Source organism: Festucalex cinctus, chromosome 10, assembly GCF_051991245.1.
Source record: "Festucalex cinctus isolate MCC-2025b chromosome 10, RoL_Fcin_1.0, whole genome shotgun sequence".
In the NCBI taxonomy this organism is placed as follows: domain Eukaryota; kingdom Metazoa; phylum Chordata; class Actinopteri; order Syngnathiformes; family Syngnathidae; genus Festucalex; species Festucalex cinctus.
The window spans coordinates 956609-972189 of record NC_135420.1 but is presented as its reverse complement, the minus strand read 5'-3'; the positions used below and the strand labels follow the sequence as shown (position 1 = coordinate 972189).

General features: G+C 38.9%; 1 protein-coding gene across 7 annotated transcripts in view; it reads left to right on the top strand.

The window, feature by feature from the left end:
* Positions 1 to 15581, top strand: part of nlgn1 (neuroligin 1) — a 553113-nt gene that overhangs the window by 400823 nt on the left and 136709 nt on the right. For all 7 annotated transcript variants that reach the window (XR_013285243.1, XM_077533451.1, XM_077533449.1 and 4 more), the window contains one exon: positions 6693 to 6853. Coding sequence is in view for 6 of the 7 variants with exons in the window: in XM_077533451.1 (XP_077389577.1) it covers positions 6693 to 6853 (161 nt within the window). In the remaining variant the exon portion in view is untranslated. The remainder of the gene's footprint in view (positions 1 to 6692; positions 6854 to 15581) is intronic.

Below are 15581 nucleotides of genomic sequence, written 5' to 3'. Positions count from 1 at the left end.
AGCAAGCCTGCCCACCACCTCTTGGAGACCGGATAATACCGTTTCGGTTTGCCCGACCTGTTGCCCCTGGCTGGCCAAGCCCTTCTCACCTTCTCTGAGTCTGCAGGATCCATGGTCGGATTATTCTGTTGTGACTCGACAGAGTCGATGAAAAAGCAGATCCCAGAAACGCAGGCTCAGAGGAGAAAAAATACAATTCGATTTATTTTTGACAACCCGAAGACGTAACAGCTTGCTCGCAGGCAAGATGACTAGAATTACAAAAAACCCTTGCAAAAGGCAAGGAGCACGAAGGTAACAGAAAACACTTGCAAAAGGCAAGGAGCACGAACTGAACAGAAAACACTTGCAAAAGGCAAGGAGCACGAACGTAACAAAAACACTTGCAAACGGCAAGGAGCACTAACGTAACCAAAGACACTTGCAAAAGGCAAGGACATGAAATAGAAAAACACAAAACACTTGCAACCGGCAAGGACTACTCGAAATATTACACGGAATCAATCAACACGGAAATACAACAAAAGGCGACGCAGATACTCACACGTGAATACAAACTAAACTAGGACGACAGCAAATTCAAAACTTATCAACAGGAGAACGCGGAGAACACTTGGACACACTGGTGAGCAAATAATAATCCGACAGCTGGCAGTGCTGCTCGGAGTCCTTTTAAAGTCTTGATTGCTAAAGCGATGCAGGTGCGGGGCTGGGGAACGCCCCCCTCGTTACTGGCACTGAAACAAAAACAAGAGCACAACAGGGCTGAGAACCGAACCATGACAATAATTACTAGTAATACTACTACTAATGTTTCTACTACTACTACTAGTAATTAATAGTTAATTACTTTGTAATTTTCAGAGTTTATCTTTCTATTTCCTTCATTAGCATTCAGCTATTAGCATTCAGCTTAGCATTCAGCTAATAGCAATCAGCTTTCAGCATTCCCACACAATTTCTCCAGAAATTGCACTTAGTCTAGTTATTATAGCATTTTATTCTCCTCACTTTTTTGATGTCAAACTACTCCCACACAATACTTCCGACTTACACCAAAAATTCAAATTAAAAAATTCACGCCTTTCAGGGTATATATCGTCTGACTCCATATTTTAGTACTCGCACAATTTAATGTTAAATATCAACTTTTCCACATTGATTTTCAATGGGACTGAGACTGATTTTTTTCTAAGTCCCACTTTCCACGCCTACTTCCATACATACAACTGACCATCATGACTGACTCTCTGATACTGCTGAGTGGCGCAGTTGGGAGAGTGCATTGTACAATAACTAGGAGGTCGCAGGTTCAATCCCATCTCCGACTGTACATTGCAAATGTATCCGTGGCAATTATGCTCAGTGATATACCAACTGACTATCATATCAGGAACTGCGTTATACTGAGATTATTAAACGCATGTGTCCCCAATCAACGTTGATGCCTTTCAGCATCCGATGACACTTTTAAATACAAAGACGCCAATTAGCTCTGTTATTTACCAAGTAAAGTTAGCTCACACGGTAAATGCTTGAACACGTTATTCGAAATGTTATTTCCCCCCGCCCAACTTTCATTTCAGACATGGACATTGTTCACTTGGTTTACATAAAAAATTTATATACAATCCCTAAGTGCATCCATCAATTCTGTAAATAAAACGTGGTTTCAGATAGCAAGCCCTCCGTGAATCACCTGATTACTACAAAATTGGACCAAAGTTTCACGTCCTTCCTCCGTAGCTATCCGTAGCTATTCTATCCGCTCGGATAGAGCACTGAAAAACGAACCATGAGGTCATGGGTATGATCTCAGCCAGGCCCCTTCATTTTTTTTTTTTAAATTAACTTTTAAAGTTAAAACTAAGCTAAAATCTCTTGACAACAGCCATTTGTTCTTGTCAAAATTGTAAAACGTGGCCTGTTGTAGTTGTAAATGCTCGTGATGTTACACTCAAAGCAGATGCTCGAGAAAATTTTTTTAACATAATTATAGTCAATGTCATCTAGCATGACTAAGTTTTTATCAATATTTTTCGATATTTATTTAAGACATTTGAAAACTATTCAGTATTTTTCAATTTGCAATTCAGGTTCTGTGGTAATATAATTCAATTATATTTAATAATTTAGAATCTACTCATTTTCAAGGATTCCTGGCAGAAATTCTGAATTGTTGATTTTTTTTTTAATTGAAATGAATTCAACAGACAGCATTTATAATAATGAATGGTATTTTTATTTTTATTTTTGTCTAATTTCATTCCAGAGACAATCTCTTTGCTTGACACACCTGTGGTGGATATATATATATATATATATATATATATATATATATATATATATATATATATATATATATATATATATATATAAAATAAAAAATAAAAAACACAACACAACAACTTTATTTTATATAAAAGTCATCCATCCATCCATTTTTAAACACACGGAACGTTTTTAAACAGGTGTAAGATTGTAGCTAATTACAGGGTTCTTGCAAGAATCACTAAGTTAAATTTTAGACCTTTTTTAGATCATTATGACCAAAATTTGTCAAACTTTGAGACCAACATTAAAAAAAAATTAATAAAAAATATTCAAACACACGGAACTTGACATGTCGAGTTTACCTGTAATTTGACTGACAAATGTCTATTCTTTAAAATGACTGCGGTGACGGTCAATTAAACAAAATTTGCAGTGCAGTAGGGTGCACACTATTTTTTGTATTTTTTTAATAATATTGTACATGACTAGTGAATATAAAGGCAGAAAACAGCGTAATTGATGCATTAAAGTAAGCAAGTATCAAAAAGAAGGTAGTCTACCCTCCGAATAATTATGTAATTATGAAACTACATGATGTAGGTGCCTGGCGTCAAGCGCAAAAAAACACGTCTATCCCAGTGACAAATTTATTTATGGTAGGTGACTACTGCTGACTACTAACTGAGAATGGGTGGATGCGTTTGTATTTGTCATTTAACTACAAGTTACTACTTAATAATTAGTAGTAATACTACTACTGTTTCTACTTCTACTACTACTACTACTACTATCACTATTACTAGCAATTAATAAGAAATTACATTGTAATTTTCACAGTTTATCTTTGTTTCCTTCATTAGCATTCAGCTTAGCATTCAGCTATTAGCATTCAGCTTTCAACATTCACACGCAATTTCTCCAGAAATTGCACTTAGTCTAGTTTGACATGAAGTTTTTTGTTTGTTTTTTTCGATTTTAATCCATATTTTCACTAAAATGATTATACACATGTGGCTCCATTCAGTAATACCTTTCGGCATCAGATGACACTTTGAAATGCAAATAGACCATTAGCCATGAGTGTCAACATCTTGCTTATGTGATTGGACGAGGAGTTGTGTTTTGTGCCAAGTAGACTGACATGGCATAGATGAAGTTTGCTGATAATCCTTTTTTTTTTCAGAACCAGCACCCAAAGATGTGAAAAAGGAGTATAGGCATTGCTTCTAAATAGATAAATGAAAAAAACCCAAACGATTTTCGATTCAAAATTATTTGATTGACAAATGATTTCTGCTTCAATTTACAGATATGCACAGTATTGTCATGATCTACTCCAGACTGCTTTGCAAGACAAAATGACAAATACAGACATTAAGTGTCTTTTTTGTTTTGTTTAAACTTTTATTAATTTGTATTGTAAGTGCCTTTTTCCACAAAAACAACATGTGGGCTACAACTGCCTTTTCCCCTTCCTCTTCATTTCTAATTGAATTAAAATCGATTTTTGGATATTAAATATCGATTCAATTCGATTAATAAATGAGAATCTCGATTCTTTTATGAATCGATTTTTTGGTACACCCCTAACTGATGGGTGGATGGGTTTGCATTTAACTACAAGTTACTACTTAATAATTACTAGTAATACTACCACTGTTTCTTCTACTACTACTACTACTACTAGTACTACTAGTAATTAATAGTTAATTACTTTGTAATTTCCAGAGTTTATCTTTCTATTTCCTTCATTAGCATTCGGCTTTCAGCCTTCCCACGCAACTTCTCCAGAAATTGCACTTAGTCTAGTCTATATTAGTCTAGTCTAGTCTAGTCTATATTGTTCTATTACACCATATTTGTCCTTTACTACCTCTACATTTCTCAACCAATTCAAACCATTCCAACTTCAACATGTTTCAGAATTTCATGCTTCGCGGGCTATTATTTTTCTCATTCTAACTTTATTCGTTTTTCCACAATTTAACATTTTTACCCCAATAATCTCCATTATTTCGAATGAGAATTTCACTCCCATTCTAAATTCAAACTGTTTAGCTCATTCAGTTCACCTTGGGATCAATTTTCAGCACTCCCCCAATTCTCACACAGCAAAAATTCCAAATTGTCCCAATAAATATTTTTCACCAACAACACTCTCCTTTTGAGGGTGTAACGGTCCACGATGTTGGTGGCCATGTTTTTTTTTTGTTTTTTTTTTGGTGTGGGCTGTGTGAGCGCTTCTCCCTGATTGGTGGCCCTTGTCCCTGACTCGGTACACCAATCAGGGCAAAGGAGTAGCCCTGATTGCCGCATCGGCTTCAGGTGCGGAACCAGCTATGGTCATTAGTGGCCACAGTTCAAAAGGACTGTGGTCAGACTGGTTGTTTGTGTGTGTTTGCACTTCTTCATTCGTTTGTTTGTTTGTTTGTTTAGTTAGCCAGTCTCTATACTTGCTATGTGTGTTTTGTGTTCTGCTGTCCTTTCATTTTTAGTGCATGTTAGCCATAAGTTCGTCCGGTCATTCATTCCACTATTCATTTGTATGACTTCGCCATACATTTGTTAATTTATCCATCAACCCATTATTCATTCGATATTGTACTCGGGCTGTTCAGAAGGTCGGGAGAGTGGCCTGACATTCGGGAGCGTTGGCTCTGTTCTGTTTTGTGTATTGTGCTGCAGTATAGTGTTGTGTGTTTCGTTGTGTCCTCTGCGTGGTTCCACTACCCATTTTGTTCCCGTGTGCCCTTTTTTTTCCACCACTGCCCTCTTCCTTGTGTGTTACCCGCACCAAACATCAATTGCGCGCAACCCGACATCTAACAGAGGGAAAGGTTTGTTAAATTGATAGCACCACCTCATTGTGAACTAAGAGAATGTATCAATTCAAAACATTCACCTTATTCAATTTACCTTGGCATTAAATCTGATATATTGTGATGTAAAATGTTTCTACATTCCACGAGTGTACATGTTTGGCTCTGCAATTCCTTATTCATTTCCAATGACACATTCAATAAGTCGTTTCCATTCTACATTCAAAATGTTAAGATCATTCAGTTCATTGTGGGAATGATTTTCAATATTCTCACATGCCAAAAAAAAATTCACATTTGAAACATTTGTCGTCTCTCCTGTGCGCTTTTAACGTTGCTCATGAAGACTATGTCACAGCAAATAAACAAATTTGATTGCACGGTTCGTTTTGAACCGGGCCAATTAGCGGTCATTGGAATCTTGTCCAGGCTCATCTTTTTTCTTTCAAGAAATTGTTTAGCTTGCCAGGGTAGCTGAAAATTACATACAAGTTTGGAGCAAGATATGCTGGCAATAATCCAAGTAACGTCTTTCTCAGGGACATTCCTGTTATTTCAGCAAGGCAATGTTAAGACACACTCTACATCTGTTGTAACATTATGTTACTAGACTGGCCTGTCAGCAGTCCAGACATGTCTCCCATTGAAAATGTACACCGTGCTATGCAGTGCAAAATATGACAATGGAGACCCAATTAAGTTATAATCAACAAGTAAGAAATGGAAAGAATTCTACCGACAAAGCTGAAACAATTAGTGTCTTAAGTTCCAATAATGCATATTGAGTGACATCAAAAAGGAAGGTGATGTAACACAAAAGTCCATATCCCGGCTTTTTTTTTTTTTTATGTACTGAAGCCATCAAATTCAAAATGAGTGAATATTTGCAAAAATAAAAATACAATTAAAAATCCACCCATCTGTAATGTGTAATCCTACTCATGTAGACAATGCTAAAGTGAAATTGTCTACATGAGTAGGATTACACATTTTCTTCTAATGTAATGTATTAATTTACTGTATTAAAAATGAAATTAGATGCAAAGAATAAGGGGTAGGATTAGATAAGTTTTTAACTTCTTCCTCCTGCCTTTGGATATGTAAACCATCAATGATTGTTATGAGTTTTTTCTTCTTCTTTCTTTCAATTTTTATTTGCTATTTGTTTATGTTTGCAATTTGATGATGTTTATATGTTTATATGTTCAATAAACTTCAAACTTCCCCCCCCCCAAAAATCCATCCATTATCCGAACCGATTTCCAGTTTGCATTAAATATTCTCGAGTTGTCTTTGTAGTTTATTAAACTAAATATAGGTTGAAAAAGATTTGCAGATTGCTGTTTTTATATACATACATACATATTTATTTTACACAATATTATTGGAATTATATTTTACACAATCTCTCTACCACTTTGGAATTATCTAGTTTTTTTTTAAAGTTATTTTCTTATTTGATGATAAATTGTCTGCCTTGCTATCTTTGTTTTGCATGATTTTTTTTCATGTATTTTATGTCCTAATGGTTAAACACACTACACAAATTCTAACATTGACCTTACTGTAGTTTGACCCAATTATTCTGTTACTCATTAGGTGCCACCGTGGGCTGACGCATCTCATGGAGATGAGATCCCCTATGTTTTTGGCCTTCCAATGACTGGACCAACTGAGCTATTTCCTTGCAATTTCTCGAAGAATGATGTTATGCTCAGTGCTGTGATGATGACTTATTGGACCAACTTCGCCAAAACCGGGTACAGTCCCACAAATGCACTTATCTATTGTTATGCTACTTGCTTAACTCTTCTTGAGCCTATGGGAATACTAAATCAAGGATCAGCTCTGGTGAATTAAAATAATAATAATAATAATAATAATGCTAAAAAATAAAGTAAGATAATAATAACAATAATAAATCTAATAACAATAATAATAAATTCCATGGACATTTTGAATGGGACTGCTGACTGCTGCAAGGTTGAAAGCCGCATGTAGTATTTGTAGGAGGAGGAAAACAAGTTACTTCCAGGTTTTTTTTAGTTTAGTTTAGTTTATTCATTTTTTCCTTTCGGACACATTACAGTTTACATCAATCACATCACATCATTTGCAACATTGACATCCGAAAGAAGGGCTGACGGGTAGAAGCCGAAGCTTATTCGAGACCCGTCCCCATCGACCCATTACTATAACGCATCAATCATATACATTATTTAGAATAGTCATTAATTGTTATCGTTATCCATCCCATACTATCCCAGACACTGCTCGCTCAGTTCATCTTGAATGTCCGTGTGTAGATTGTGGCTAGTCCCAGTCATTTGGAACTGGTGAGTCGGTCCCCAGACGCCACCAGCAAGCCCACCCCGCCAGGCGAGCAGCCAAGGCAAGCGCAATTCTTCTCTTTCACCAGTAGGGTCTTCGCTGACCTCGGATCAGCTTTCACACATGTTGTGCTTTCCAGAAGAGTAGATCGGCTTGCATTCGGCCCATTGCTTTCAAGCAATTTCAGCACTCGATTCTGGTCAGGTAGCACCACTGGTTGCTAGCATGTTGTGGATCTGATGACTCCTGTGCGCTGCCCAGCCTCGCTCACCCAGCAGAGCGGCCCACGCCAGCTGCATTCCAGGAACCAGACCACCAACCCCCATTTTGCGTATTGACAGCAGATTCATTGGAGCCACAATACAGCCTTATCATGTAGCCTTGACTGTTAGAACAAATGTCCAAACGGAATTCGAGCCAGACAATATTTAGATTCAAACGGGAACAGCAATACATGTTATCAATGCAGGTGTATAAACAAGAGTTAGCCTTGGCAAAGTCAGCAAGTAATCATATACAACTCCAGCTTTGAGTAATTAGAGATGTTGTTGTTGTGATATTGTGAATTACTGTTGTCTCTCAAGCGCTGCCAATTCCTCAGCTCCTTTCACGATTCGTGTTTTTAGTTGACCAGAGTTATCTTTAGTTTGAATAAAAATTCGGCAGTCTTTTGTCCACGTGCTTTCGATAAGTCCATTCTTTCTCATTTGGCGAGCCTTTTTGGCGATGTCAGCATTTCGTTTGGTGAGGTTTTCGTTGATGTAGACATGTTTCCCACGAAGCTTGTGACGGTCTCTCAGAAGAGCAATCTTTTTCTTTCTGTCAACAAACCTGATCAGAACTGCCGGTGGTCGTGTTCCTCCAGTTGGAAGCGAAAAGCACATCTGAATGTGCGCAGGATCAACAGTTAATCCCAAATCTCCGAGTTGAAGTGTCACTTGCTGTTCCACAGTCTCGTTCCCTGAATATTGGTCAGAATCTTCCGTGCTCGTGCTAGCCGCAGCTCTCAAAGGGCCACGGCGCGGCTTGATCTTGATACCGGTGACTATCACATCGTTGATACGAAGATTTTGTTCCAAATCCTCCACTTTTTGTTCTAAGGCAACAATGCGTCGATCTTTTTCCTGTGTCTCTTTCTTCAATTGCTGTATTTCCTGAAGAAGTGGCTCAATGCTCTTCTTCATTTCAAGTAATTCGGCAACCATTCCACTGAGTTTTTTAAGAGAAGATTTTATCTCCTCATTCTCGTCAGCTCTTTTTCCGCCAGGCATTCTGCAGCAATGTAGTTAGATTCACGAGCGAATGCAGGAGCGAGTGCAGGAGCAAGTACAGATGCGTCCTTCCTCAACAGATGCGTCCTTGAGTAGGTTACTTCCTGTTGAAAACAGGTCACTTCCTGTTGAAAAAGGTCACTTCTTGTTGAAACAGGTCACTTCCTTTTGTGATTGTGCCATTTCCAAGTTTCTTCCTATTGAAATCAAGTCACTTCCGGGTCACTTCCTGCTGATATCAGATCACTTCCTGTTGAAATCAGGTCACTTCCTGTTGTGATTGTGCCATTTTCGGGTCACTTCCTGTTGATAACAGGTCATAACAGGTGAAAACTGTTGAAATCAGGGCACTTCCAGGTCACTTGAAATCAGGTTACTTCACTGTTGATTTTAGGCCACTTCTGGGTCACTTCCTGGGGTCACTGTCAAGACTCTATCGGTGACCCGGCACGATTGGTGATGCGCATGCGCAGAAAAAAAAAAAAAAGATCCCCCGCCATCTTGGATCGCCAACTACGGCAACCACACTAGAACAAATACCTTTATATGCGTACGCGATAGTCAATGGCGGAGCCAGAGGAGAGGCCGGGGTGGCACGTGCCCCTGCTGAAATGTGATTGGACCCAGCAGACGCCAAACGATTGACATATCACGGCACCGGCGCAGTGACATCGCACGCCTAGCCGATGCAGCCTGCCAGCATTTTTTTTCAATCAGACGCCTACTAATTGTTATGCCCCTCCTGAAGAGTGGCTGGCGTTACTTACGAAAAAGCATTATAATCGACCTCACTAGGAGTCTGGAGAAGGAGAATCACCTGTTATGGGAGCAGTCTCCTGAGTACCAGCACATCAAGAATAAAAAAATAAATAAATAAATGAAGAATGCATATTGGCATTTGGCTATATCATGTTGGTTTGCCTGCGAGACGTGAGTGACTGTTTAAAATAACTTTTGTGTTCAGATTATGGGTGTCAAAATTGTCGCGTTATCTCGTTAACTTAAAGTGCCTTTAACGGCACTATTTTTTTTTTTTAACGCTCGATTAACGACCGCTCTTTATTTGGAAAGCCTCTACTCAGGGAATTCCAGTCACCACGCAGTAGAAACATCCACGTCAAAACTACCCAATGGAACTGCACTGGAGCTAAAATACAGTGTTTAAGGGGCAGAATGTAGCTTGGAGGAGCTATTTGGACTGTGTCTCACCACTACCACCCCTGCCTTGCTTTGAAAGAACGCACTCGGTTAGTGGTTGGCACCGAGCACCCAGAGGTGCTCTGAAACCCCTGTGAGAGTAAAGAGCCGAATGGACGCCGTCTTGTCAGTTGGAGTGAGCCCAAGCCTATTTATCTTTAAATGTGAGGCGTAGTTTATTCAGCATCTCCACAAAATATCTCATCAGGGTGAAAGTGAAACTACCGATGTATTCGCTGTAACAGTAGAGCGGCCTCAGCTGCGTCTCGTATCCGAGAACTTAACAAAATAAAAGCATCCGACGTCATGAAAAGGAGTCACTATAACACAATTTAGCAGTAATAAATTAAATGATACTGCCTGTATGTGTGGGGATTGGCATCAAGTTGTATTTTACAATTTTAAAATGTGCAGAAACTCGCAAGTTATTGTTTTGTATTGTTTAAAATTACAGAGCTATTAATATGAAAAGAACATATCGGTCGTTTCTGGTTCCTATGCAGTAAATATTCGTCATTTTACAATGCACATCCTATTTCACATAACAAAATAAAAGCCTTCAGCGAATAGATATATTTGTGGGGACTGTGTTGTATTTTACAGTTTTAAAAATGTGCAAGTTACTTCATGTTAAAAAATAGGCAGCTACTAATATGAAAAGAAAAATGCACTGAGCTGTCACTATTGTCTTGAAACTGCAATTATACGATGTTGTAGTGATAGAAAAATGACCAAAACAAATCAGTCACGCTTTGGTTTGGTTTTACAGTACAGCACATATTTTATTTTTATTTTTTTTAAACTTTTTTTTTTCTTGAATTGTTATGAAATGACTCTATCAATGAACCCCCATATTTAAATGGGGGGGGGGGGGGATAATGGACATTTTATTGTAAATTTAGATATAAATTGAGATATAAAATGTGTGATTAATGTGCGATTAATGGTCAGTTAATTATTGAAGTAATGCGATTAATTATGTTGGCGCAGCCATGCCTCAGGACTTGGAAATGCCGGCAGACGGAGGAAAACACAAGACAGCAGCAGTTTGCGTTCGGCCTGCATGCAACTCACATAGTGACTGAGTGCACAGCCATTTATTTGAATGAACACCAGTGTGTAACCCCGCCCACACCCAGTAGTAGATTACGTCAATTAAGAACACCTGACAACAATCCAACACCCCCACTTGTTCTTAAATTGACATAGTTACAAAACAGTGCATCATATCCTTAAACACACAATTCAGTTTTCTATCAATACAAACATTTAAATACCAAATAGAAAAATTACAAATGCATCCATTCTCACTTTAGTAACAGGTTTAGTAAAAATATCTGCCACCATTCCATCTGTAGGACAGTAACAAATTATTATTTTTCCATCACGAAGTATAGCTCTGACAAAATGATATTTAATGTCAATGTGCTTGCACCGTTGACGACATACTGGGTTCTTTGAAAGAGCAATAGCACCTTGATTGTCTTCAAAAATTGTGACAGGTGTATACACAAATCCATTGTCCATTCCTGCAAGTAAATGTACAAGGTAAAGACTTTCTTGTGTAGTAACTGACAAAGCAATATATTCAGCTTCACATGTGGATAAAGCTACAGTGGGTTGTTTCTTAGACTTCCAGGAAATAATAGCTCCACTCTCAGACAAGCTAAAACAGTAACCAGTCATAGGGTTAGGCCTATCATTTTGATCAGCTGCCCAGTCTGCATCAGCATAGGCCACAAGTTTAAGATTGACATGTTTCCTGTAACACAATTCCTTTTCCACTGTGCCTTTTAAATACCTTAACACATGTTTAGCTGCTACCAAATGTTGTTGTTTTGGTTCAGAAAGATATTGTGACAATTTACTCACGATGAAACTCAAATCTGGTCGAGTAGAAGTCATTACATAGATTAAACTGCCAATTAATTCACGATATTTCTTTGAATCAGCAAGTTCACCCTCATTATCAAATTTCATTTTCATTTCACATGGTGTTAATCTTGCTTTGCAGTGAGTCATGTCAAATCTTTCCAAAATCTTGGTTATGAATCTCTTCTGATCCATTTTTACTTGCCCCTGTTTCTGGGTAAAATCTATGCCAAGGAAATGTGTCAACTTCCCAAGATCTTTAATTTTGAATTTTTTCCTCAACATTTCCTTCACACTTTGAAGTATTTGACAATCACTCGCTGCAAGGATAATGTCATCAACCCAAATAATCAGGATGATCTTTTCATTGTCCGATTCTTTACTGTAAACACAATAGTCTGCTGTATTTTGAACAAAGTCATTTTCAATTAGACAGTCATGAAGCATTTTATTCCAATTCCGTCCTGACTGTTTCAGACCATACAGTGACTTATTGAGTCTACACACCAATTTCTTTCCTGTTTTCGACTTCACCTCAAACCCTTCAGGCTGCTCCATATAAATTTCACAATCTATAGGGGCATGCAAATATGCAGTTTTAACATCCATCTGATGGAGCTCTAAGTCGTACTGAGCTGCAAGTTGCATTAGCACACGGACTGAGGTCATATCAGGAGTAGGTGAGAACGTTTCATTATAATCAATACCAGCCACTTGACTATAACCTTTTGCCACATATCTAGCCTTGTAAATTGTCTCAACTGGGTTATCTTTAATGGCAAAAACCCATCTTCCCCCCACTGCATGTTTACCTTCAGGTAAAGATGTTAATGTAAAGGTGTCATTTTCTGTTAAAGAATCAATTTCTTCTTTCATGGCTTTAACCCACTGCTCTGATTTTGAAGAGCTCAAAGCCTCCTGTACTGTCAATGGAACATCACAAGTTACACGATAACAATAATCAACATCTATTAACCCTTCATCTTCAGTTTTTACTTCGTATTCATAATCAGTATAATACTGCGGGGGTCTTCTTTCTCTCTTTGGATAGCGAGGACTTTGGTTTCCCTCATCACTTTTTAGATCACTATTGGACTCACACAACTCGCTTTTTACTTTTTCTGGAATTACATTGGACAAATCAAGTTTCGGTTGCTGAAGGTCAGCTCTCATTTTGTGTTGGAAATAGTCGTGCAAATCATCTGTCTGAGTATCACATTCATTTGTATTCTTTGTGACAAACTTCACTAGCCTGTTTTTCATTACTTTACCCGTATTTGGATAATAGATTAAAAATGCAGGACTGTTTTTATCATAGCCAACAAATATTCCCTTTTCACAGCGTGTGTCTAACTTTTTCTTATCATATTTGTAGGCAAAACACTCTGTACCAAATGCTCTCATTTTGGACAAATCGGGTTTCTTCCCAGTTAATATGAAATATGGGGTTTGTTGAAGACGTCTATTCAAGCATCGATTTCTAATTATAGCAGCAGTTTGTACTGCATATGTCCACAACTCTTTTGGTAGTCCGCTCTCAATTAACATACATCTTGCCATTTCAAACAGAGTCCTCCATGCTCTTTCTGCAGTCCCATTCTGATGGGGTGAGTAAGGAGCTGAGGTTTCATGTTTGATGGCGTTTCGACTGAGCAGAGACTGAAACAAAGAAGATGTAAATTCGGTTCCATTATCTGATCGCATACATTTTATTTTCCCATAAGGAGCAACATCTGCTATAAATTTTTCCGTAGCTTTAACTGTGTCACTCTTGGTTTTGAGGAAATAAGTGAACATAGCTCCTGAGTAGTCATCTGTAAATGCTAAAGCAAATCGAAAACCATCTTTTCCAGCTGGTTCTATAGGTCCAGCCAAGTCTGCATGAACAAGTTCCAAAATGTTTTTAGCTTTTTCATCAGAGGCTGTGTTTCTGCTCTGTGCAAATTTACCTTTGATGCACACTTCACATTTCAAATTACATTTCTGACTTTTCCCTTCAATTTTCATACCTTTTGTGACACTTTCCAGTTTTAACACGTCATCATAATTACAGTGACCCAATATTTCATGCCATGTCTGGACATCATAACACACATTGCACTCATCAATATCATTTTGAATGGTACTCAAATAATATAGTCTGTCTTTTGTATTTATGTCAAAAATCATACCATCTTTATGGATGAGTCGATTTTGTCCCTCCTTAAAGATGACTGTGGCTCCCTGCCCCGTTGCCGCTGTGACCGAAAAAACGTCTTGGGAAAATTACGGGACGTAGAGCGCCTCCATCAAGTTCACGTTGACATCGCGGCCTTCGCTGTTCCTTATGCGCACTTTGGCCGTACCTTTCTTCAGCGCAATCCCGCTTGTCCGCGCTCCGTTAGCCAACTCAAGAATGTGGCGCTGAGGTTTGAAGCTTGGATCAAACTCCTCAAATTTTTCGATGTCGGTGATGATGTTTCGTCGCTCCTGAGTCGACCATGAGGCCCTTCGCATTCACTGTGCTGACAGGCTCGTGCACCTTAAATGCGAACGTGTGGTCCTCCTCGTCCACCGCTTGCTTCGCTTCATCCCGCTTTCTCCGCCGACATTGTGCGTCCTTATGCGTAGCATTCTTGCAGAGACTGCACCATTGTCTTTTCTCTCTACGCTCTCCAGTCGATGCGCACTCCGCGGCTTTGTGGCCTTTTTGTCCACATTTAAAGCAGGTGATCTTTGCGGCCCAATTGTCTCTTCCTTTAACCTTCATCACGCTGTCCTCGCCTGAACTCGAAGCTCCAAACTTCTCCGTGCTTTCATAGCTTCTCAATTTTGTTTTAAATTCGGCGAAGGTTATCTTTTCGTCACTCTGCGTAACATGAACAGAGAACGGTTTAAACGTGTCAGGCAGGCCCTTTAAAACCATTGCGGTCAGCAAGCTGTCACTCAGTGTCTCTCCTGCGTTACGCAACGCTGTAATGGCAGTCTCTGTGCGAATAATGTAGTCCGTGACACTTTCGTTCACACCTTTTTGAAGAGATGTCAGTTCAGTGTACAAACTAATTACGCGCGGCTTTCCTTTACCTGCGTAATGGTCGCGCAGGATCTGCAGCGCTTTCCTGCCATCATCCGCGGCGTCCCTCATCACAAGTGACAAACTTTTGTCGTCCAACAGCTGAATTAGAACTGCGTACGCCTCTTCATTTTTACTGGTGTCTTCATCTGCATCATCCATGTCTGCATCGGGAGGTTCACTCAAGATCGTGTTCTTGAGAACGAGCAGACGCAAATGTGCCAGGAACTTTGTTTCCCACAGTTCATAATTCTTTTCATCTCCGTCAAAACATAAACGATTCCATCGGCTTCCAAAATCTTTCCCGTATCTACTACTGGGCCCATAACCTGTTGGCGCAGCCATGCCTCGGGACTTGGAAATGCCGGCAGACGGAGGAAAACACAAGACAGCAGCAGTTTGCGTTCGGCCTGCATGCAACTCACATAGTGACTGAGTGCACAGCCATTTATTTGAATGAACACCGGTGTGTAACCCCGCCCACACCCAGTAGTAGATTACGTCAATTAAGAACACCTGACAACAATCCAACAAATTATGATAAAAAAATTTAATCCACTGACACCTCTAGTTCAGATAGATTGTTTTGGACGGACATCAATAAGCAACGTGGTTTTGCACAAGCTAAAAATAAATATGTTGTTGTTATTATGCAATACAATAGCACCCTCCAATGGTTGAAAGTTCAAACAGACGCGAACTGACGTTTACATTTACAAGACTGTCTCAGAAAATTAAAGTCCTTTATTTTTTGTAATGCAATTT